The sequence below is a fragment of the Saimiri boliviensis genome, chromosome 1 (assembly GCF_048565385.1).
Source record: "Saimiri boliviensis isolate mSaiBol1 chromosome 1, mSaiBol1.pri, whole genome shotgun sequence".
NCBI classification, from domain to species: Eukaryota; Metazoa; Chordata; class Mammalia; order Primates; family Cebidae; genus Saimiri; species Saimiri boliviensis.
Genome location: NC_133449.1, coordinates 212366100 through 212390985, shown reverse-complemented (window position 1 = coordinate 212390985; position 24886 = coordinate 212366100). Strand labels below are relative to the sequence as shown.

The window sequence follows — 24886 nt, the reverse complement described above, 5'->3', positions numbered from 1 at the left end:
CGCAACCTCCGCCTCCCGGGTTCAGGCAATTCTCCTGCCTCAGCCTCCTGAGTAGCTGGGATCACAGGCACGCGCCACCACGCCCAGCTAATTTTTTGTATTTTTAGTAGAGACGGGGTTTCACCATGTTGACCAGGATGGTCTCGATCTCTCGACCTCGTGATCCACCTGCCTCGGCCTCCCAAAGTGCTGGGATTACAGGCTTGAGCCACCGTGCCCGGCCGGGTTGTTTCTTTTCTTTACCTTTGTTTTTATTAGAGACAGGGTCTTGCTCTATCACCCAGGTTAAGGTACAGTGGCACCATCATAGCTTAATGCAGCCTTGACCTACTGATACTTGACCTCAAGCGATACTCCTGCCTCAGCCTCCTGAATAGCTGTGACTACAGATATGTGTCATCATACCTGACTAATTTTCATTTTTTTGTAAAGATTATGTCTCACTATGTTGTCCAGGCTGGTCTCAAACTCTTAGGCTCAAGTGATCCTCCTGCCTTGGCCTCTCAGAGTGCTGAGCTTACAGGTGTGAGCCACCATGCCCCACTCTGGGGTTCTTTCTTGACAAAAGCTCCATAGGATATAGTCTTTGGTGACCTGAAGAGTGTTGATATTATTTGCTAATAATAAAGGTAATTTTCTTAGTCATAGGTTTGCTAAAAATGGCTCCAACTTGGAGCAGCCACTGTTGCCATCACAAGTATTCCTTAAAACTGCATTCTGCCCTCGAAAAAGGAATAAACCTTATTTAATTGATCTTTCCCTTTTGTTGCTATATCAGCAATGTAACAGACATAAATATGGAATTGTTTTAGTAAAAAAGACTGGTTAGCTTATTAACACATGATCAGAATATCTTTCATCTTAAACATCTTTTGCAGTGTCAGTATAATTGGGATAACAAAGATATTAAGGGCATCTGACATATTTGAGTAATTGTTTTTGAAGTTAATAAACCCTAAGGCTTCAGGTACTAATATATACTCTTTAGGTTGAAAACATGTTTATAAAGCATTTTATATACAGAAGTTTCACTACAGAATTATAATGATAGTGAACATTTTAAAACAGCCTAAATTTTTAAAAATAGGAGATTGGTTAAACTCGAAATGTAATGTTATGAAGATATTTGAACACTGCTTATAAAGACAATGCAAAAATGTGAGGGGGGGTCTGATAGGTGAAAAAGGATAAAATAAATGCATATAGATATGCTGTATAAAATATTAAAAACAAGTATAAGAAAAAACTTGGCAAGAAGTACATTCCAAAATGCTATCATTGTCTGAGTTTAGATTATTCTTTTTATCTCTGTTCTTTTTCTTAAAATTAAAATTAAGTATTTGTTACTTTAAAAGGGGGTAAAAATATTACCTAATAAATATCTACAAACTTTTATCTAGACTTGATTTAAACTGTTTATTGTGACAGTCATTATTTATTCCTTTAATCACCAATTAAATGGTATTTGTTGAATACCTGCTAGATATGCTGAGGCATTAACAGTAAACGAAATAGTAAGCTTATGTAGCTTATATTCTAGTAAAAGGTAAACCTCAAGATGCTTAGAAGCATATCCCTATTATAATTAAGTCTACATCCTTGTTGCCAGCTTTAAAGGACATTTCTTCATTAGAAGTTTTAAGGATTTTAAAAAGGTATGCATATATTTTGTGGTCATTTAGCTTTTAGCACTTCATTATTGGTACATTATTGACATAATTCCATAGGAATTTCTAACAATTCTTTCAGCATTTATGGTAGAAACCCAAAAAGTGCACATCCTTTCCTATTATTTTAACCCAATTATTTCTTATTTGTCCCTAAGGCGATCTTAAGCCTTCCCTGTTGTTTATTTTGCTAGTTTTAAATCATGTGACTTTTCTAAATGGCTTTGTTTGTTCTTCCTTTGCTAACATGACAAAAGACAGAGGCTGAAATGGAACACATTTTACACAGTTCTCTCACTATCTTCCCCTGCTACCTCATCCTGCACCTTTGCTTTCTCCCTCCCTCTCTCCTCCATCCATAATGAACTCGGAAGCCAGTTCAGTGCATGGATACCATGTATACTTCCTCTCTGGGCCTTGAGCACTTGGGTTCCCTACTATACCTTCTTCACTTGGCCAACACCTATGTATTCTGAGGTCCCTTAGAAGAATGACAACTTACATGCCATTTCTTGCAAGAAATCGCTCCTAACTTTCCCTAGGAGACTGAAGCATTTTTCCTCTGTACTTTTGTTGAATGTCGTCTTTTCTTTTTCTGTCAATAGCGCTTGTATGATACTATACTTGCCTAATTATTTTAGACAGTGAGATCGCTAAAAGCAGAGACATATCTACCTTGTTCACCATTTGATTTCCAGCACCTGACTTAGAACCAATAATGCACAATAAATAATTGTTAAATGAATGTTCTGACCTTCACTAACATGAAAATAACTGTACTTAGAGACAAGCATTTTTTTCTTACTAGAATGATTAAATATCAAAATAAAGTATATTAACTTTGAAACAAACAAAGCAATAGTGTAAGTTTTTTTTTTTTTTTCTGGCCTGATTGTCTTCTCTCTCAGTCTCTCATTTTTTGGTTTCCATTAGGTGTCATCAATCTTACAGAAGAAGTGGAATGGGTCAAAGTCAATATAAACATGAATGGTTATTATATTGTACACTACGCAGATGATGATTGGGAAGCACTAATCAAACAATTGAAAAGAAATCCTCATGTTCTGAGTGACAAAGACCGAGCAAACCTTATCAACAACATCTTTGAACTTGCAGGGTAGAGTATACTTAGTTTGAGTTTTTTCTTTTTTTAAATAAGTGTTACTGAGGTAAAGAACATACATGAAAAACAGTTTGAAAGAACTAGCATGTATTGGTACAATTCATTTTGGAGGATTGGGAAAATATAAGACGTGTGCTTTGCCTCCAGGGACTTTATAAAACATTAGCTACGGCCAGGCGCAGTGGCTCACGTCTGTAATCCCAGCACTTTGGGAGGCCAAGGCAGGTGGATCATGAGGTCAAGAGATTGAGACCATCCTGGTCAACATGGTGAAACCCTGTCTCTACTAAAAATACAAAAAATTAGCTGGGCATGGTGACACGTGCCTGTAATCTCAGCTACTCAGGAGCCTGAGGCAGGAGAACTGCCTGAACCCAGGAGGCAGAGGTTGCGGTGAGCCGAGATCGCGCCATTGCACTCCAGCCTGGGTAACAAGAGTGAAACTCTGTCTCAAAGAAAAAAAAATTAGCTACAAACATACTGAACCTTTAAATAAAACAGGATTTAATAATAAATTATGACTAGATACCAAAAACAGGATACATATTTTGTTCAATAAACTGATATAAGAGTTCAGGCTTTATTTTGTTTCTTAAGATAATTATTTTCAAGCAGGAGTTGGTTTAAGCATGAAGCTTAGTGCTTACCCGTTGGTTTTGAGGGACATCTCTTACGGCTGGAGCCTCCTTATGTGTACTGCTTGCCTCCGCAACCACCTCATGAATTATAGAATCCCAAAGCCAAAGATGACAGTGACCTCATGTAAAGATATTCTCTGAATAGAATATTACCAATTTAGATTGATGATAGCCTTAGAAATACCAGAACACTTCAGGTCAGAAGAGTATTCCTTCTGACCTCCCTCAACATTTCCATTCTGTCTCATTTTTTTATGAAGTACCCTTCTTACATCATCATAGCCATTACCGCTGTGATTTATATAAAGTGATTAATTTTTTAAATGTACTCACCATAAATTCACAATAGACTTTGTTTTAACAAGTTTGAACAACATTCAACCAACAAAAATTAAAAAAAAAAAAAAAATCCAGATACTCTCTATGCTATACTGTCTTTCCTGAGAAATATAACTAAATAAATAAAATTAATACTATTCATCTTTTCTAACCCAAGATATTGTACTTTTGCTAAGTCAGTAGCAATTTACAGGAGACTTAGGAATAAAAAAAAAAAAAAGAGATATTGTTTATCTTTCTATTGAAATGCTTCCTTAATCTTGGGCTACATGAGCTTAATCAGAGATAAAAATATTTAGCTTAACTTTACAGAATGCCACTGTAAGCTTAAATTTTTTGTCTTCAAGACTTATCATCTAACCATAACTTTTTCTCTTGGCATGCATAGAGTTCTTCTGTGTATCTCTGCATATTTACTTTTTCTGTTCTTTTATCCTTTAGCCTAGGCAAGGTGCCGCTCCAGAGGGCCTTTGATTTGATTAATTATCTTGGAAATGAGACTCATACTGCACCCATCACTGAAGCCCTGTTTCAGACAGGCCTCATCTATAACCTCCTTGAAAAACTGGGACACATGGATCTGGCCTCGAGACTGATGGTAAGTCTGCCTCTTTGCCAGCTTCTTGTTTTTCTTTAATATTGTTATTCACGGTTCCATTTTCAGCCAGTAATAGGCTAAAAAAGCAACCAGTTAAATTCCATTTTCTTTACTTTGCTGCTTGTGAAATTGTTACTTAAAATCAAGATGTTGCTTACTGTGAAGAGCTGATAAAGGCTTAGTATGCTATGGTCTTGTTTGAATATCAAAATACAGACATTTGTTACCACTATCAAAATGAAGTCACATGAGAATAATATTTCTGTGTTCAAATCCTGTTTGATTTTTGCATGATAAATGCTTGAAATAGGCCCTTTTGCAAAGCAGATCCTCCCATTAATTTTCTAGTGGTCATTATAAAATAACAGTTATGTTTATATTGAGAATATTCCACTTAAGAGTTCTTGCTGATGACTGTCTAAATGATAATGACGATGGTGGATATGTTTCTTTGCAAAGCACTGATGGAATCTTAGTATCAGAGGCCATTTTACCCTTCTTAATATCAACTGCCTGATCTTAACAGTTGTTATTTTAGATACTTTCCATATTAAACTGTTAACTGAGACTCTGAAAGCTTAGAAGAGAGTGATAAATTATTTGTTTTTGGTTTGCTTTATAAACTAGTGAGATTTTCTAGGGACCAAGGCAAAAGGCAGCTTTTAGGGAAAGGAAGGCAGTATTAGACCAAGAATTAGAATAGGTCTTTTGGAGTTTTGGTATTCTTACTGGTAAAAGGAAGGGGTTGGATTAAATCATTTCTTAAAACAACCTTCTTTCTGCCTCTATTATTGCTTTACTGTGCATCTCCTGTGATCAGTTTTCTCATCACCTGCATAATTCTCAGTGAGGGGAGGGAATGCAGGGCAGAGTGGCCACATGGAGCTTGAAAAGCTCTCTTCCCCCAAAAGTTTCTGATCTGATCCCAGTCGAGTTACTCCATCCCTACCCATGAATGAGATGCTTAAGTTAGATGAATTCTGAGGCCTTTTCTAATTTTTAAGATTTTTTTTATCATTTTCTGTTTCATAAGGCTTTCAGCTAGCAGCCTTAATAAAAACCAGTGCCTGGAACGTGACCTGGCCGATAGTGACACTCAGTAAATGTTGAGTGAATAAATGAGTGAAACACACCAGAAACAAATACATTTGAGTGCTTTTACACACCATGCTAGTACTTAATGTAGATTACCTCATTTACCTCCTAACACAATGCCAAAGTAGATATTTCAACCCCCGTTAAATAAATGAGACTGAATAGCTTCCTTAAAGTCACTTACCTAGTAAATGAGAAAACTGAGATTCAAACCCAGATTAATTTCACTCCAAAGACTGATCTTTGTGATATATTGCTATTTTTAAAAAATTAATTTGTGTCCTAGCAATGTTGTCTTTCCAGGATACCTTTTGTTAGAAAAATTAAAGTTTTCTTCCTGTCATTCTCTTTTGAAAAGCTTGGAGACCATGCATATCAGGTTTCGAGTGACAGACCAACATCTAGTTGTTCTCCTAAAAGTGAAATTGTCAACTTATGAGTTATATTTTGTATCTAAAATGTTAATGGCTTTTTAAAACAATATTTATGTGCCTTTCCAAGAAGTATGCAAATAGCTTACTCATCTCTTTAGGCCAAACTTAGAATCCAATATTGACTTTCTAGTGTTAGTATAGTAAAGAGATTGGCCATTAGTTAACCAGTTCAGCTACTGTTGTTAGACATTTGTGTTGTTTGTAGTTTGGAGCTATCACGAATAGCACTACTATGGTGTTTTTCATCAATGTCTTTATGCATTTCTATGGGGTATATGTCTGGAAATGGGATTATTGAGTCATAACATATGCATAGTTAATACTGTACTGTCAAATAGTTCTTCAAAGTTGTACCAATTTACACTTCAGCAGTGTGTGAGAATTCTGGGTGCTCTATTTCTTTGCTGGTAATTATCATTCATACTGAATGTTTTTTGTTTTAGCCATGTGGATAGGTACATAGTGGTATTGCAATTTTGACTTTAATTTACATTTTTCTACTGATGTGAAGATGAATTTCTTTTTGATATATATATTGACCATTGGATGTAATTTTATGAAATGCGTATCTTTTGCTTACTTTTCTATTAAATTGTCTGCTTTTTTCTTGTTGATTTGTAAGAGTTATTTATCCTAGATATGAATCTTTTGTTGGTCATGTATATTTGCAAATATCTTCTCCTATGCCGTCTTGCTTTTTTTACTCTCTTAATGATTTTTTATTAATATGAGCTTTAAATTTTAATGTAATCTAGCTTATGAAATCTTTTCCTACCCCTAGATATTTTGTTTTCTATTCTGAAAATTATTATTTTATCTTTTACAGATAGATCTATGATCCATCTGGAATTTATTTTTGTGGATGGTATGAGATAGATGCCAAGATTCATTCTTTTCAGTATGGATATCTAGTTCTCCCAGCACCAGTGTATTTTATTGTATAGAATTATGTTGGAGGTAATTTGTTTATTTTTTATTTTATTTTATTTTTTTTGAGACGGAGTTTCACTCTTGTTACCCAAGCTGGAGTGCCATGGTGCGATCTCGGCTCACCGCAACCTCCGCCTCCTGGGTTCAAGCAATTCTCCTGCCTCAGCCTCCTTAGTAGCTGGGATTACAGGCACACGCCACCATGCCCAGCTTATTTTTTGTATTTTTTTTTTCAGTAGAGACGGGGTTTAACCATGTTGACCAGGATGGTCTCCATCTCTTGACCTCATGATCCACCCGCCTCAGCCTCCCAAAGTGCTGGGATTACAGGCTTGAGCCACCGTGCCCGGCCTTGCTGGAGGTAATTTGTATCATATCAACACCATTTGGGGTAGTATATTAATTTTCTAGGGCTATCAAAACAAGTTACTGCAAACTTGATGTCATAAAATAACAGAAATGTATTCTCTCTAGCTGTGGAAGCTAGAAGGACAAAATCAAGGTATTGGCAGAATAAGGTTTGTCCTTCTGAGGAAGAATCTATTCCGTGCCCCTATCCTAACTTCAAGTGATTGGCAGCAATCCTTGATATTCCTGGGCATGTAGGTGCCTCACCATGGCCTTTGCCTCTGTCAGTGTTCTCCCTGTGTTTCTGTGTCCAAATTTCCCGATTCTTAGATTAGGGCCCACCATAATCCAGTATGACCTCATCTTAACTTGATTGTACCTGCAAAGACCCTGTTCCTAGATAAGGTCATATTCACAGGTTTCAGGAAGACACAAAATTTGAGGGAATACTATTCAACCTATTACAGGTAGCAATAAATAATATTACTGTGTATCACTCACTTTTTTTCACTATTAAAGGGCGGTGTTGGTTCTGAATATACACTATGAGGAGGCAGAATATCTTCTGATTCTGAAGCTGCCCAGTTAAACTTCATAATGGCAGAAGCCAGTCTTCTCCTTGCCTCTCTGTTAACTCAGTTTAGAGCTTAGTGCTCAGGAAGCACTTGATACTTACCTCTTCCTTCAACTGCATCTTCATCCCAGATGATTTCCAGCTTTCTGAGCAGGTATGTGTTTGTTAGGAACATACCTCAAGGAGGGATCCAAGGCACTGATGGATAAAGGGCGAGGGCAGAAGGCTTAGTATGTGTTTCCAAGATCAGATGCCCTTTTACTGCTATATGTCTTCATATGGTTAGCTAAAAGCCCAGTTAACTTTAGTTCATCAAGAGGGAGAATGTGTCTCTTTAACATTCTTATTCTAATGTTAGGGCATTCTGGTAGTATCAAAACTCTCAAACTAGGAAATCTGACACTCTACAGTTAGGAATTAGGATGACAGACATTTCTGAATCCTTGGATACAATGTTTAGATGTATTAGTGTCTAAGACTGATTTCTAATTTAACTTACATATCATTGTAACCAGAGCATTATGTACATGTATTGGTCATTTTGTTATGTAGGCTGCACATGACGTATGCTGCATTTTGTGATGCTGTGGTGTTGTGATGGGTAGAATCTGGAGGCACATTTCAATTGTGTTAAATTGTTCATATCTGATGTTAACATCTGATCCTAGCCATATTCCTGTTTTATCACTTAAAATTTGTCATTCTTTTACATATGAGGCATTGGTGGGAAAACCTTTTGAAATAAAAACTGACATTTCACTTTTAAGAAACTCAGTTGACCCAGGAAAGAACCCCCTGGGCATATCAGTGTAAAATTAAAGCAATAAATCAAAATGTAATATACAGCATAAGTGCTAGCATTTTTCCCTGTCTGCTTCATTTTTAAAATAATTTTAAATTATTGTTGTTGTTACATTTTATTACAAATCCAGTGTTTGTAGCTTTTATAACCCATCAATTTATTTTCTCTCTCCACTTGCCATTTCTTTCTCCACTTTGTAAAATCATAGGGCTGGATTCTATTGCTGAATGAGCTTAAATCTAAAAAAATTAATTTGGAGTCAGAAGAACATTTCATTTTATTTCTAAAAGGGAAAGGTAACTTGAAGCACATGCTATGCTTCATTAATATTAATATTAAAAATAAACCTGGGTTACTTATAAAAATGATATAAAAGGATTTTTCTAAAAATATAATTATTCTTTTTAAAAAATAAAATGTTTTACTCTTATGCTATAATTTGAGATATATTTAAACAACTATTTTGAGAACTTATATTAATGATTTAGTACGGAGACTAGTAAAATTGCTCACTGTAATTCAGTTGTGTAACTGCTCAGGAATTAGCCACAGCCATCTTCAAGTGTCAGATTTCATTTGCTTCCAGGACTTTAAGTGCCATTTTTTTCCATTGCTGCCTTTGTGTTTTGGTAAACTCTCAATGAGTATTGCCATTGTTCTTCACTGAGTTTTAAAAAATAGGATTTCAAGCATGTGATTTTTTTTTTTTTTTTACATTCTTCATTTGTTTCTATTTGACAGTCGTAAGTAGGTTTTAAATTTCTTTTTTCTCCAGTCATTTGGGATGGTTTCTATTATAATGTTATTGAGAAGATAAGGCCAATGAAGACACTATATAGTAATGAAGTCAGGTGTGTCCAATGGGATTGTCTCCATTGCTTGTCTGTTGCTTGCACTGTCAGTCAGCCTAGCAAATATTTTTCCACTTCATGTCCTCCTGATGACTCAAAAGCTTTACCACTTATGCATTCCACAAGGTGTCTGTTCTGTGTTTCATTGCTTTTGTTAACAAACACAAGTGAGTTCACATGTTGTCACAAACCTTGAGTCTTTTTCCTTGCAGATTCTTTTTTTTCATTCTCAAATTCAACTCCACAAGAAGCTTATTCAGAGTAAGTCATTGCTAGGAAAATGGCCTCAATAGTTTAAAAGTTTCCAAATTTGACTCATTTTAGGTATTAGCAGTGGTATTCAGCGGTACTCACTGTCAATACCTAAAAGAAAGGAAGAAAACAATGATCTGTGAAGAACTTGAGCTAAACTTCTGAAGTTAAGTGTTTTTGTATGTGGTCATCTGTGGTACATGATTGCTTGAGACGAGATGTGACAATGGTGGTGGAGGTAAAGAAGTACCAGCAAGAAGAAATACACCCATGCTGATTCCTGCAGAGGGAGGATGTCTGTTGAAATTTTTTTCATTTTGATTTTCCTTATATAGCCATGAAGGTTTTCTAAAGAATACCTAAAAACATTTTTTATATCAGAATTTTTGTTCCTTCTAGTGGCATTCATAAAAGTATATTTCATATGGTGCTTTTTAAATCTCATGTGTCCTCACCCCTCCCCGTGCACAACTTGCAGTATGGAAATACTTCCACATACTATTAACAGCTTTGGTGTTTTTAAGTGGAGAAAAATGAAAAAGTTGTTTGTTAGTACCTTAATACTGCAAGTATACATTTAGCAATGACATCCCATACCAATGGACTAGATAGTAGATGATATTAATGAATAACTATTAGTTGTCTTAAGTGTGATAAGGTATTATGGTTCTGTAAGAGAATGTTCTGGTATCTGTGAGTTGCATGCCAAAGTATATATAAATGAAATATCATATCTGTATCTCACTTTCATATCGTTCAGCTAAAACAAGAAAAAAAAAATGTGTGTGTATATGTGTGTTATACACACTTGGAAACAAAGCAAATGTAAGAATGTTAAAAACTGGTACATCTAGATTAACAGTGTATGGGTGTTCATTGTACTATCTTTTTTTGTAGGTTTGAAAGGTTTTTAAATAAAAACTTGGTAGAAAAAATAAACTATAAACAACTATTCTTTCCTGCAGGCCTCAGTTTCTTGCTAATTTGGTTAATTTGTTATAAAATCAAACTAGTTGATAGTGTTAAATATACCTTTAATATTGGATTCAGAAACATTTAAACATCAGTAAAGTATATTTAAAATTTCTTTCATTGCTTTATAGGTTTGTAGATTCTAAAGTGACAAGGTCAGGAAGTTCTGACTTCCTTCCAGAAGTGGGTATAAATGATACTTTTTAGCACGAAAATAACTTCTAGCTGAGTATACGCAGCATAAAGGTTTCCTACTGCACAGAAGTCATTAATTTTTTTCTGAGTTAACATCAGTAAAAGTCCCCCTTAGCTATAGCAGCCTTATGCATAACCTTTGTTGTCAAATGGTTTCATCCCAGCTTACGTGGGCTTCATATGCCAGTTGATATTTAATAAGTAATATCTATGCTTTTTTTTTTCTCTCATTGGGTAAATGTTGGAGAAAAGAGATCTAATTGTCCTGATTTTTTTCTTTTCTTTTCTTTTCTTGTTTTTCTTTTTCTTTTTCTTTTTTTTTTTTTGAGACAGAGTCTTGCTCTGTGGCCCAGGCTGGAATACAATGACGTGATCTCAGCTCACTGCAACCTCCACTTCCTAGGTTCAAGTTATTCTCCCACCTCAGCCTCCCTAGTAGCTGGGATTACAGCCAGCCGCCATCATGCCCAGCTAATTTTTGTAGAGACAGTTTCACCATGTTGGCCAGGCTGGTCTTGAACTCCTGACTTCAGGTGATCTGCCCACTTTGGCCTCCCAAAGTGCTGGGATTACAGGCATGAGCCACTGCACTTGGCTGTAATTGTCTTAACTTTTTCTGATTGTCCTCATTATTATTAAGCCATTACAATCTATTTTGTCTCTCTAGGCCAGAGTATTTAAATTACTTCAAAACCAAATTAAACAACAAACTTGGACTGATGAGGGCACTCCATCTATGCGAGAGCTTCGGTCAGTCCTGCTAAAGTTTGCTTGCACCTACAAACAGCAGAACTGCTGCACTACTGCCATGAAACTGTTTGATGACTGGATGGCATCCAATGGAACTCAAAGGTGAAGTATACTTCTACTCAGATGAACTATCTTCTTTTTCTTTACCTCACATCATATACAGAAACCAGGGTAATCTCATCCTGGGTCATAAATGTTACAAAACTGAGTGTTAGTTTAGGTGAACTCTGTGTATCTACATTCTCAAATCAGACTTTTAAAAAAATTGTGGTAAAATACACATAACAAAATTTACTATCCTAACCATTTTTACTGTACAGTTCAGTAGTGTTACATATATTCACATTATTGTGCACTTATCTTCAGAACTTACACATCTTGCAAAACTGAAACTATACCATTGAATGATTCCTCACTCCTTCTCCCCACCAACCCCTGGTAACCACTATTCTACTTTCTGTTTCTGTGAGTTTGACTACACTGTATATCTCATATAAGTAAAGTCATGTAGAATTTGCCTTTTTGTGAATGGCCTATTTCGCTTACCATAACGTCTACAAGTTTCTTCCATGTTGTAGCACGCCTTAAATTTCTTTTTTTTTTTTTTTTTTTTTTTGGAGACAGCGTCTTGCTCTGTCACCCAGGCTGGAGTGCAGTGGTGCAATCTTGGTTCACTGCAATCTCCGCTTCCCACATTCTAGCAATTCTCCTGCCTCAGCCTCTGGAGTAGCTGGGATTACAGGTGCCCGCCACCATGCCCAGCTAATTTTTGTATTTTTAGTAGAGATGGGATTTCACCATGTTAGCTAGGCTGGTCTTGAACTCCTGACCTCAGACAATCCAAATGCCTCAGCCTCCCAAAGTGCTGGGGTTACAGGCATCAGCCACTGCACCTGGCCGAAATTTCTTTCTTTTTAAGGGCTGAATAATGTTTTTTTGTATGTGTGTACCACATTTTGTTTATCCATTCATTCATGGATAGACCTTTGTGTTGCTTCTACCTTTTGGCTATTGTGAATATAATTCCATGAATATTGGTGTGCAAGTATCTCCTAGAGACCCTGCTTTCAATTCTTTTGGATATATACCCAGAAGTAGTATTGCTGGATCATATGGTAATTTTTTTTTTGAGGAACTGCCATATTGTTTTCTACAGCAGCTACACCATTTTATATTCCCAATAACAGTGCACAAGCATTGGAATTTCTCTACATCCTTGCCAACACTTGCCATTGTCTGGGTTTTTTATAGCAGCTACCCTAATGGGTGTGAGGTGATAAACAAGTCTCTTAATTTAGAAATAAAACATAGCAGGTAGAGTTAGCAGTTAATGGAAATGCTTTTGGTGGTAATTGGTTCTCTCCACCTCCTTACTGGACGTTATGGAGAGAAGAGTCAAGCATCAGATGAACAGTCTTTCCCAGCTCTGAGATCTTAATAAAGGGAGTACACTGTGTTCTTCCCTGAACCCCATTTACTGCTCTATTTCTACCATGAAACTTATCACACTGAATTTTAATGCATATATTTATTGCTCTATGCTTCATAATAACCTGTGAGTTCTCAGAGGATAGAGGCTGTCATGTCTCTTCTGCTCCCTAGTGTCCAGCCAGTTGCCTGCCTGGTTCTTTGTGAGTGCTCAGTGAATATTAAATTGAACCGATATATCCATAGTTGCTCTGCTAGGAAAGTAGCAGTCACTGAATTAAACTTCCTTGACCCTAAATTGTGTACCCAGACTTGTAATTATTACTGATCCTTACACCAGAAACTCCACCACAGCCAACTCTGCCTTAATATTCAGAATATTTTCTTGTTATTCTCACGTCTGACCTCCTCTCTTACAGCCTACCTACTGATGTCATGCCAACTGTGTTCAAGGTTGGAGCAAAAACTGAGAAAGGCTGGTCATTCCTTTTGAAAAAGTACAGTTCTATAGGCTCTGAAGCAGAGAAGAACAAAATACTAGAGGCACTTGCCAGCTCAGAGGATGTGCGGAAGCTTTACTGGTATGAATCCACCCAAGGAATATTATATAGAAACAAAAAGAATACAAGCACTGTGCTCCTGGGCAGGAGCTCATTTTTGAGGGGATCTCTTTTCCTGCATTCTGTTATAGGCCAGGCCTAAGTTGGACAGTGTGGTGAGGAGACTACAGGTGCTGGGATTTATCTTTATGGACGAGTATAATATGCTTTGCCCAAAAGAGATTGCAAAATGTCAGGAATCACAGCCCCCTCCTACTCCTTGCTGTAAATAGGCATTTTATTTAAAGTATTAGCCAGCCTTTGACTTAAGCAAATAGAGAAAAATAATTGCTTTTATACTGTACTAGTAACACACTAATAATGCCCACAATAAAGTATTCAAACAGTACCTAAGAATATGGAGTAAAATATGAAAGTCTTTTCATGATCTTTCACTTCATTCTCATTTTGTCTATTAACAACAGTGTCAGGCCTGGTCTTTGTATTCATCTGGAATAGATATATTTACATATGTATGTACCTACATACATACATATATACATATTTAACCACATTTTTAAAATCGCATTAGGTTTTTTTTTTTTTTTTTTTTTTAGATGGAGTTTCGCTCTTGTTACCCAGGCTGGAGTGCAATGGCGCAATCTCGGCTCACCACAACCTCTGCCTCCTGGGTTCAGGCAATTCTCCTGCCTCAGCCTCCTGAGTAGCTGGGATTACAGGCACGGGCCACCATGCCCAGCTAATTTTTTGTATTTTTAGTAGAGACAGGGTTTCACCATGTTGACCAGGATGGTCTCGATCTCTTGACCTCGTGATCCACCCACCTCAGCCTCCCAAAGTGCTGGGATTACAGGCTTGAGACACCACGCCCGGCCCGCATTAGGTTTATTCTATACTCAGTGTTTTTGACAATCTGTTTAGTGAATGATCAGTCTATGAGATTTGCCATGTCACTTCATGAAGCCTGCTTTATTAAAAAAATAAAATCTTAAAGTGTTTCTGTAGCTTCATAGTATTCTGTAGTATGGATCTATCATAATTTATTTAACCCATCACATTTTGTTGGGCTTTTGGGTTTTTTTTTTCCCTTCTAAAACTACTGCCTTGGGGTAGGGTGTGGTTTCTCACTATAAACAGATAGTACAGCATAGTAGAAGAGAACTGCTTTCCTTCAGATGTCAGACTTTAATACTTATTACTGTGTAACTGGCTGAATTAGATAACCTCAGTTTCTTCAACTATAAAATTGAATTCGGTAGTATTAATAAATACCTACTTTATACCATTGTTGTGTCAAGGACTTAGAACATTATTTAGTATATAGTATCAGTAAATATTAACTACAAACATTAATAAGAGTATATTCTGAAATGTATCTTAATTTTCAAATATTTCAAATGGCCTAGTTTTTTAAGAATAGCAATATGGCCAGGTGCAGCGGCTCACACCTGTAATCCCAGCATGCTGGGAAGCCAAGGCAGGTGGATCATGAGGTCAGGAGATTGAGACCATCCTGGCTAACACGGTGAAACCCCGTCTCTACTAAAAATACAAAAAAATTAGCCAGACATGATGACGGGTGCCTATAATCCCAGCTACCTGGGAGACCCGAAGCAGGAGAATCGCTTGAACCCAGGAGGCAGAGGTTGCAGTGAGCTGAGATCACACCACTGCACTCCAGCCTGGGCAATAGAGTGAGGCTCCATCTCATAATAATAATAATAATAATAATAGTAATATAATATACCTGCCCATCCCAATCAAATAAGGTTTTTACCAGAAAAAATACCCACCTCCCGAATTGTAATAAATTCTACCAGAATTTATTTCCTAAATGTTTTTACTATTTGAAAACTATTTATTGTCATGTGACAATATAGGTAAATGCTTATTGCATTGGTGAATTCTTCATTTAAAAAAATTACATTTTCAATCTATAGATCAACCATAGACTAACTGAACAATTATTTTTCTTGAGTTGCTACAGAGCTTTAATTAGGAAACCATACTACTTTTAATCAAAATTCAGTCATCACTTCGTCATGAATAATAATTTTGGAGGCTAAACCTGCTTTGCTCTTCAGGTTAATGAAAACTAGCCTTGATGGGGATATCATCCAAACACAGAAGCTGTATTTCATCATTAAAACAGTGGGTCAACATTTACCTGGACACTTACTAGCATGGGATTTTGTCAAAGAGAACTGGAATAAGCTTGTACAGAAGTAAGTTTCTCAGAGAATTGTTAACTTTTAGTATTCTCAAGTTGTGCATTTGAAAGAAGTTCCCAGTGTTGTGTTGGCTCACAGAAGTTAGGATTTGCTGTGAGAGGAAAAATACTTCCATGAGAGTTTAACTGAAAGATCCAGAAATTTTCACGTTTGTTAACATAATTCCATAGCAGAAATCACTTAACAGTAGCATTCCATGTAAGTTCTAATTAAGCCTAGCCTTGTTGGCACCCGGTCATTTAGCTCAGCATGGCTACAGACTGTTTTGTTTTTACAACAACCATTTAGCCATGCATGTTGAAAAATACCTCTGCATTGCCAAGGCATCAGTTAAGAACTCACATTCAGCTAGATGCAGATGTAGGTTTTTTTGCTTTTTTCTCTCATTTAAATTAATAATGGCATTTCTGGGTGTTCAGTGTGAACTTCGATTATATTAAATGGATTAATAATTTGTCTGCATGTTCTGAACTCTTCCCTTTTTCTGCCCACCTTTCCTTACCACCAGCAGTAAATATGCATGGGACTACCCTGGTCTGAGCCGCAGTTCCTGGGAGGAGGATTCTGCTCTGCCTTTGGCATTAAATACTTTCCTTTGCACTCAGGAACAATGCTTTACCAACGGCTGCCTAATTTTTTTGCTCTCATTTTTGTGTTTCTTCAGGTTCCCTCTGGGGTCCTATGTCATACAAGGTGTTGTTGCTGGATCAACTTACCTGTTTTCAACAAAGGCACATTTATCTGAGGTTGGTTGTACAAAATGCTAATACAGAGACTGGGCAACCCTCTGCATCCCCTAGCCAGGCTGCTCACTTTAAGCCAGATGGTGGATTTTTGTGCTAATTCCTATCTCTTGTCTCTGTCTTCCTTAATCAGTACTAATGATTCTGCATTGTGATTACTTCTAGAGGGTGGGATATATGATAATGAGGAAAAATTCCGACTCCATTCTCTTCCCTTGTCTCCCTGATACAAAAAATTTAAGTGGTCCTAAAATTGTTTGGAAAAATTCCATTCTAAGGGTGAATTCATAGCACTAAGCCTTTGGACTCTACCTCATTTATTGTTACTTAAATATCTCGTTGGTTCCATTTTAAATTAGAAAAATGTATCCATGTGGGAGTAAAAAGAATTCCTTTGTAAAATCATTTCGATATCACCATACTTGATTGGAAACTCTATGTAGATACCTTAACTATTAAAGTACTTCTTTCTGCTGCTTTCAAGACAGCAGCACAGCCATCTCTAAGTTAAAGCTTACTTTAAAAGCTGGAGTTACCTGAGGTTTATTGTCCTTTTCTTCTTTTGAAATTCTTCTGTGTGGAACTTACAGGTTCAGACATTCTTTGAAAATCAGTCAGAGGCAACCTTCCGGCTTCGTTGTGTCCAGGAGGCTTTGGAAGTCATTCAGTTGAATATCCACTGGATGGAGAAGAACCTCGAAAGTCTCACATTGTGGCTGTAGCATGCACAACCACACCTCATTTTGTTGCCCATTCAAAGAGCTTGTAAGCTTGGGCTCTGCTGCTTTTGCAAAAGCCAAGGTAAAGCCAGGATCAAGCCAGGATCGCTGACAAGTTGTTTGCACTCTTAGGAGTTCTAGTTAGCTCAGGGCCTGACTATTTTTCATCCGTCTTTTCTGAAACGTCTTTGGGCAGTATGTAGTTATTTATTACAGAATTATATTCACCTAAATGCCAACCATCTACAAAAACAATGAGTAATTTTTCTACTTTGAAGATCTACAAATGGGGGGAAAACCTTGTTACGGAATTCTGTTCTATTCCTCAGTATTCAGAAAGTTACCGCCACAGTTAAACAAGGAAAGTTCTACCCTAAGAGCCACCATCACTGCAGGCTGCTGATTTGTCAGCCATCTGTTGCTTCTTATTGCTAGATGGTATTGGAATGTGGTACAGAGTTAGCTCCGAAGAACATGATAATGAAGGCAATAAGTGTGCACTGTAAGAACTGACCTCAGATGTGCAGATCTACTTTGATTTGGGGTTTTGATTAATTATTTTCTGAAAAAAAGTTTAATGTCTGTAACTATTGTGTTTTTTCCTGCAGAATAGCCAGGTGCTACAGATTTTTAAAATTTTTGTTGTATTGAAAAGCTAAACAAGGCCAAAAGATTAAATTTTTTGAATATTTAAGACTTTCCTTTTCATCTTTTATAGCATTACCATAGGAAACTGTTCCAAACCGAGTTAGCTTTCATTATAATTATTTTATTTATAAATGGTGATAGTCCCCAAATCTGTACACCTTTCTCACTCTCTGCAGTAGATATACTTTAGGTTAGTATTTCTACATTCATGGCAAGCATTTTCCTAACACCAGTGTTTTTCATTGTGAATTTTATCACTGTTACTAAGAATGCAATTTAAGTTGCCTTTTGGCATCATAGATCATAGAAACTTTCTCTCTGAATCATACCCATGTGTGGATTTTCATTTTATATGATAGTGTAGCATATTAGAATCACATTTTAAAATAGGACCTTTGAGAAATTGAAAAAACATTTATTTGAAGTTCACCATAGTACCTTAAAGGAACAAAGGGAACGTGGGATAGGAGTAACTTGAATTCGTGTTTAGTATGGTGGGCTTTGAATTTTTTTCACTATCAAAAATAGTGCTTTTCTGTAGTTAAAAATTACAGTTTTTCTTTTTTTGTGTCCAAACTAACATAAAAGTAGTGGTCAAAGAAGGAAAGAAAGAAAGAAGAGGGAGGATGTCCAAACTGTATGGCATTTTACTCCTTCTGAAAGAGAAATACTGTACTTGAATTTTTGAGCTATGCAGATGTATACCTAGATTGTTGTTTTTCTTTGATTCTTAGGAGAAAAGCTTTCTTCCTAATGATTCTTGAGAACTTTATATTTTGTTTGGAAAACAGTTTCCTATGTATATAAAAAGGGTAGTTACCCATTTGTGAGCACTTAAAACACTCCACAGAGTCAGATAGTGGGAAAGGTCACCTTTTTAAAATTCAGCAGGTATAAAGTTAGAATGTATGGAATTGTGCATAAAATTATATTTTATTTTATGAAAATATTTTTGTATAATAAAATTTAAAAGGCTAGTAAGCTAAAAAAAAAGAAAAAAAAAAAAGAGTCGTCTTTAATCCTAGTGTGTTTTCCCCGTTTACTCTTTTCTAAAATGTCTCTGTTTAGAGTAGAAAATGTTATATCCTGAGAATCACAGAATCATCTAAGTATGTCTTACTGAACTGAAGTGATTGCAGGTCTTTATTCTTCTTGTGCTTTGGTAAATGAATGATATTTTAGTTGATAGTGAAAGTAAATGTGTTTTTATATTTTTAGAGTGAGGGAAAAATAGTAAACTTTGAGAGTTTTGTTGTTTTGCTAGTTTTTTTTACCATGTTGTCCTACTAAATTTCACTTTGATACAGAATTTAAATTTTGTAACTTCTTAAAATCAGTTAAGATTCTTCAGTTTTACCTGCACATCTTGACATTGCTCCTTTAATGTATGTTAACTCTGCATATGGCAAATCTTGTCTTGAATTATATCATTTCCTCTCTCTCTCTCTCTCTCTGTGTGTGTGTGTGTGTGTGTGTGTGTGTGTGTGTGTGTGTGTGTGTGGTGGGGGGTGTTGTTATGAGTAAAACCTTATCAAAACTTGTTCTAAAAAAATAGATAACTCATGATCCATTGCTATCTTTATTACCCAAAGGCTGTTCATTCCTACGGTACCAGATCCATAATAGTTGTAGTTCTTATTTTTTGTGGCCCTTACCTTAATTATTTGTAGTTTTAGTAAGCCTTGCCTCAGTTTTTCCCATAGAATTCCAAATTTTTAATGTTGAATTAACCCATCTATATAGGACTTCTGAAAACCACATCAGGAAGGTAAGGTTAAATGAGAGGCAAAACTCATAAGGTAATAGGTATAATGGTAGCTTTCAAAATTTTATCTTCTCAAAACATCTCTTAGCCACTGTATTTCTGAGAACTCAGACTGAAGCACAGAAATCACAGTATACTTCTCTTATTTAAGCACATGATTCATGACACAAGTACATGTTGAATAACTGTTCTCATTGCAGAGAGGTCTACTTGAATATAAAAGGGACATCATACAAAATTGTTTTTGAAAGAATAGAATGGGAAATCTAGAGTTGTGGAAGAAATATTTATGCTTTGGAGATCTAAAAACTTACGAATGTAGGAATTGGAGGAGTCCAGTTTGTTCTGTTTATATAAAGTGGCTAGATTTTAAAACTGCAAGTCCTATCAGCTTCACCATAATCTTGGGCCTTCTTCCATCTTGTTTTATTTAAGTCTCTTTAAGTGAAATTTTGTTGTCATTGTTTTAGCATTCATGAACTTGCTTACCATCACAGGTTTTACCTTAATTTTCTTTGCCATATGTTTTTCCATTTTATGGGACATTGGCCACCATTGGAACACAAGAGTTGTCAGAAGATTCCTGGGTACAGGGAGCAAATCAACCTGCATCAGTATTATAGGGTACGAAACAGAAAACTTTCTATTAGGAAGTAAGAGATTAGTTAAGGGTTGGCTGGGCGCAGTGGTTTATGCCTGTAATCCCAGCATTTGGGGATGCCAAGGTGGGCAGATGATTTGAGGCCAGGAATTCTAGACCAGCCTGGCCAACATGGCAAAACCCATCTCTACTAAAAATACGAAAATCAGCTGAGCGTGGTTGCGCACATCTATAATCCCAACTACTCGGGAGGCATGAGAATCACTTGAACCCAGGAGGCAGAGGTTGCAGTGAGCCAAGGTTGTGCCACTGCACTCCAACCTGGGTGGCAGAGTGAGCCTCTGTCTCAAAAACAAAATAAGTTAGTTAAGTGTTGATTTTGTTGGATTACTGACTGCTTGTTGAGGTGAATTTTTAAGAGTCTATTCAAACCAACTGCCTGGAACCATAATCTGCTGTCAGATTGCTAAACATTCACATAATCCCCATGTTTCACGGGACTACAAGGAAGGTACACACATCTCAGATGAGCCATCTCCAAGGACAGCAGTTCCTGGGTTGCAAAACTAGATCTGGATTTTGTTACGTGGGCATCTCTAAAATCTGAGCTCATGGATATGACATATCTTTTCTTTTCACCTTTGCCTTTGCTACTTTTATATTTGTTGGAATTAATGTTTCTTTTTAAATTTTGAGCTTCCTTCCTCCTTGACCTCATTTGTATTTTTTAAAACTAAGGTATATGTATTTGCTGGGTTTTGCATTCTTTTATTTTGTGTCGATTCCCTGCTTTGCCAAATAAGTACCACATGAAAAGTGGAGGTCCAAAAGTATGGTAAATCTCCACCCTTAACCTTATTGCCTGTGTGGCTGATAGCTAACAGAAAAATTGAGGGTTTTTTTTTTTCAGTGGTTTTTTTTTGGGGGGAGTATATACTTTTAAAATGTATACATATGTTTTTGATAGTTTTTATATTCTTTAATTTTGTATATTTTTGTTCTGATGAAGAGTGATATATTTCATTCTATGAAAATTTTATCTGCCCTTCCCATGTTACCTATACGGGCAATAGGTACAGCTACAGACTAGTTATTTGGTTTCCTTCTTTGGAAGAAAGTGATGATGTTGAGAGGTGAGCAGGGTATGTTCTTTTAAAAGTATATACAAACGTTTTTGCTGCTATTTTGTGTTATTTCATTTTGTATTTCATTCATCCATTTTGTGGACACGTAGATAAAACGTGGTGATCCGAAAGCATGACAGATGTCCCCTTTGCCTTTCTCCTAATTGTTCACATGAACAATAACTAACAGAGCAGTCCTCATTGCTGTTGTTTTGACTAGTCTTGGGGGCTGGGGTTGTATATTATTCTTTCAAGTGTGTATAAATTTTGTGCCACCTTTTTCTACTTCATTTTGTACTTGTTTCCTTCTATAGATGTATATATACTTAATGAAAATTGAGGTTCAGAGCATGACAAATTTCCTCTTCTCCCTTTTCCTTATTGCCTTTTTAGGCAATAGCTAATAGAGTAGTTTGTTTTGTTTTGGGGTGTGGGAGAGAGTGGAGTAGGTACTTAATGTATATAAATATACTTGCTACTACATTGTATTACTAATTTAATTCACACTGTATCCTCCTCATGGATGTGAAAGGACCAGTGAAATGTGGTGATCTTGATGTATAACAGTTTCCCACTTTCCCCATCCCTGTTGACCATTGGGCAGTAGCTAACAGAGTAGTTGTCAAATGGAGTATTTGAGGTGAGGGGGAGGGACGGGGAAGGTAGGAAAATGCACTTACTCATTGTATTAATTCAGACTGAAAGGTATGTAATGAACCACAGGATTCCGGATGTATAACAATCTCCTCTTTCCCTTTCCCTTACTGCCCATCTGGGCAATACTTAAGAGTAGTTTGGGTTTATTGAAGATATTTTGCTAGGAGAGAGAAAGTGGTTTCAGAGTAAGAGTATATACTTTTAAAATGTATATAAATGTTTTTGCTACTTTTTTGTCACTACCTTTCTTACCTTGTCCTTTCCATGGATATATGAGGAAAATTGAGGTTCAGCCTGTAACAACTCTCCTCTTCTCCCCTTCCCTTAGGTTGCCTGTGTGGGCAGTGTCTAAGAGAATAGTTGATTAGCTTCAGGGATTCTTCTGTGGATATTGGGGTATATACTTTTGTATATGTATGTACACATTTTTACTTCTTTATTATAGTGTTTCATTGGGTACCTGGTCCTTCACTTGGACATGTAGGTTCCTGAGCCATGGAGTTATGGATGTATAACAATCTCTTCTCCCTTCACTCTTTTTATGTATATGGGTAATAATTTTAGAGTAGCTTGAATTTTTTGAAGTTTTGAGGGGTGGGAGGGGTCTAAGGGCAGAATATATACTCTTAAAAATGTACATATACTTTTCATTACTATATTGCATTAGTTCATGCTGTATCAAGTCCATTGCTTGGACTTACAGGTAAGCAATTAAACGTGGAGGTCCGGATGTATGAAAATCTCCTCTTTTCCCCTTTCCTTATTGCCTGTGTGGGCAATAATTGTAGAGTAGTATAGATGGTTTTTCTTTTTCACTCCATCTCCCTGTCTCCAGGAGAGTGGGTGTGTACTTTTAGAAATGTATATAAATGGTCTCGCTTCTTTTTCCAGTTGCTTCATTGTGTGCCTAGGCCTTTCCATGGTTACTTAGGTACGTAATGAAAATGGAGGTTCATTCTATGAAAAATCTCCCCTTCTCCCCTTCCCTTATTGCCTGTCTGGGCAATGGCTAGTAGAGTAGTTGTTTAAGTGTTTGTGTTTTTTGTTTGTTTTTGGTGGAGGGAGGTGGGGGATTTCTGGGTTTGTCTTTGTCTTTTGTTTAAATGTATATAAAAGCTTGCTAGTATTTGTTGTTGTTGTTCTTCACTCTCAAGCCAGGTTTTTGTTTGGAGTTGTAGGAATCAAATGTAATGAGGGACCCAGATCCAGGATTGTGGTAAATATTCTTTTCCTTCCTCAGAGCCTGTGCACACAAACAATAGTATATGAGCACTGCAGGACTTTGGTTTTGACTTTTTGCTTTTGAGGGTGTTAATGAGGAGTGGGATTGTGAGAGGAAAAGGCAAGATACATAATTTTTTTAAATGTATATAAATGTTTTGCCACTTTTTGGTGTTAACTTTATTTTGAATCTGGTCCTTTGCATGACCGCTTAGGTAGAAATAAAGTTGAGATTGAATCTATGAAAAATCTCCCATACTCCCCATCCTTCATTGCCTAGTGGGCAATGGTAGAATAGATGTTTGGTTTCTTTTGGGGGGTGTCTGGGGTGTGTGTTTTTGTGTGTGTATATATACACACACACACACGAACACACATATGTGTATATACATTTTATATACTATATATATATATACACACACACACATGTATTTTAATGTATATAAATATTTGCTACATGCTGTGTGTTATATAATGTGATGCCCAGTCCTCTGCTGGGACATGTATGTACATAATGAAACATGGAGGTCCAGACGTATGATAACTCTCCTCTGTTTCCCTTCCCTTGTTGCCTGCAGGGGCAATCATTTCATATCTTGGGTTTTTTATTGCTTAATTTTTATTTTTTTGCAGGGAGGGGTTCTTTGGGTGGGCAGTGGTTAGGGGAAAAGGACAGTGTCTATACTTTTTAAAGATGTATATAAATGTTTTCATGTTGCTGGTTTTGTACCTAGTCCTTTGCATGGATATATAGGTACCTAATGAAAATCGAGGATCAGTGTATGACAAATCTCCCATCCTCCCCTTTCCTTATTGCCTGTGTTGGCAATAGCAAATAGAATAGTAGTGTGTTGTTTACTTACTTGTCTGTTTTGGAGAGATTTCTATTTTTGTTAGGGAAATATTCTTAATAAGTATAAATATGTTTTCATATCTTTATTTCGTTTTGAAGTCTTTTGCATGGCTATGTAGGGACGTAATGAAAGTTGAGTTTCATAATATGACAGCTCACTTCTTCCTTTCGTACTATTCCTCATATAGCAGTAGTTAGTATGGTTGTTTTGTGGTTATTTTATTTTATTCTCTAGGTAATCTATTCCATTAAGGATGCAAACATATAGATGAACATATATAATTTGCTTCTTTTTTCCTTCACTATTTTCCTTTAACGCTTAGTCCTTTGCAGGGGTCTGACTGTACCGAACAAAAATAAAGACCTACTAAATCCCTGCCATCTGGCTTGAAGGTGTGGCAGTGTAGTGATGTAGCTATTGGCAGCAGGCGTGGGGAAGACACTTGGATATGGTTGAGCTGTGAAAGCTAATTAGATCCAGCATTTTTTATGTTGATTCAGATTGAAAGAGATAGTGAAAAGGGACCTTTGCTTTTGTAAATTCTAGAAAGGCAAGAGAACAGTACTGAATAAAGATGTGTTTAAACTTCATTGCTGATGTATCCTTTAGTAACTAGTAAACCGGTGAAGCAGATAAGCCAATAAGAGTGCTGTCTAGAACTCATTTGCAAACCCTTAAGAGTCGCTTCTTTTTGAGGCCTGGAATTCTGATTCATCTATAGAAGTTTATTATGATTCCATCAATAGCATAGCTTGCGTACCTAGTAG

The 24886-nt window shown here is 36.5% G+C and overlaps 1 protein-coding gene across 2 annotated transcripts in view; it reads left to right on the top strand.

Moving 5' to 3' along the window:
- LNPEP (leucyl and cystinyl aminopeptidase) overlaps nucleotides 1-24379 on the top strand; it is a 96533-nt gene extending 72154 nt beyond the window's left edge. For both annotated transcript variants that reach the window (XM_010340220.3, XM_003920729.4), the window contains exons 12-18: nucleotides 2601-2784; nucleotides 4209-4365; nucleotides 11486-11670; nucleotides 13416-13577; nucleotides 15641-15781; nucleotides 16452-16533; nucleotides 17121-24379. In XM_010340220.3, the coding sequence (XP_010338522.3) occupies nucleotides 2601-2784; nucleotides 4209-4365; nucleotides 11486-11670; nucleotides 13416-13577; nucleotides 15641-15781; nucleotides 16452-16533; nucleotides 17121-17252 (1043 nt within the window). In that variant the 3' untranslated portion in view covers nucleotides 17253-24379. The remainder of the gene's footprint in view (nucleotides 1-2600; nucleotides 2785-4208; nucleotides 4366-11485; nucleotides 11671-13415; nucleotides 13578-15640; nucleotides 15782-16451; nucleotides 16534-17120) is intronic.
- Nucleotides 24380-24886: the final 507 nt, after the last annotated feature.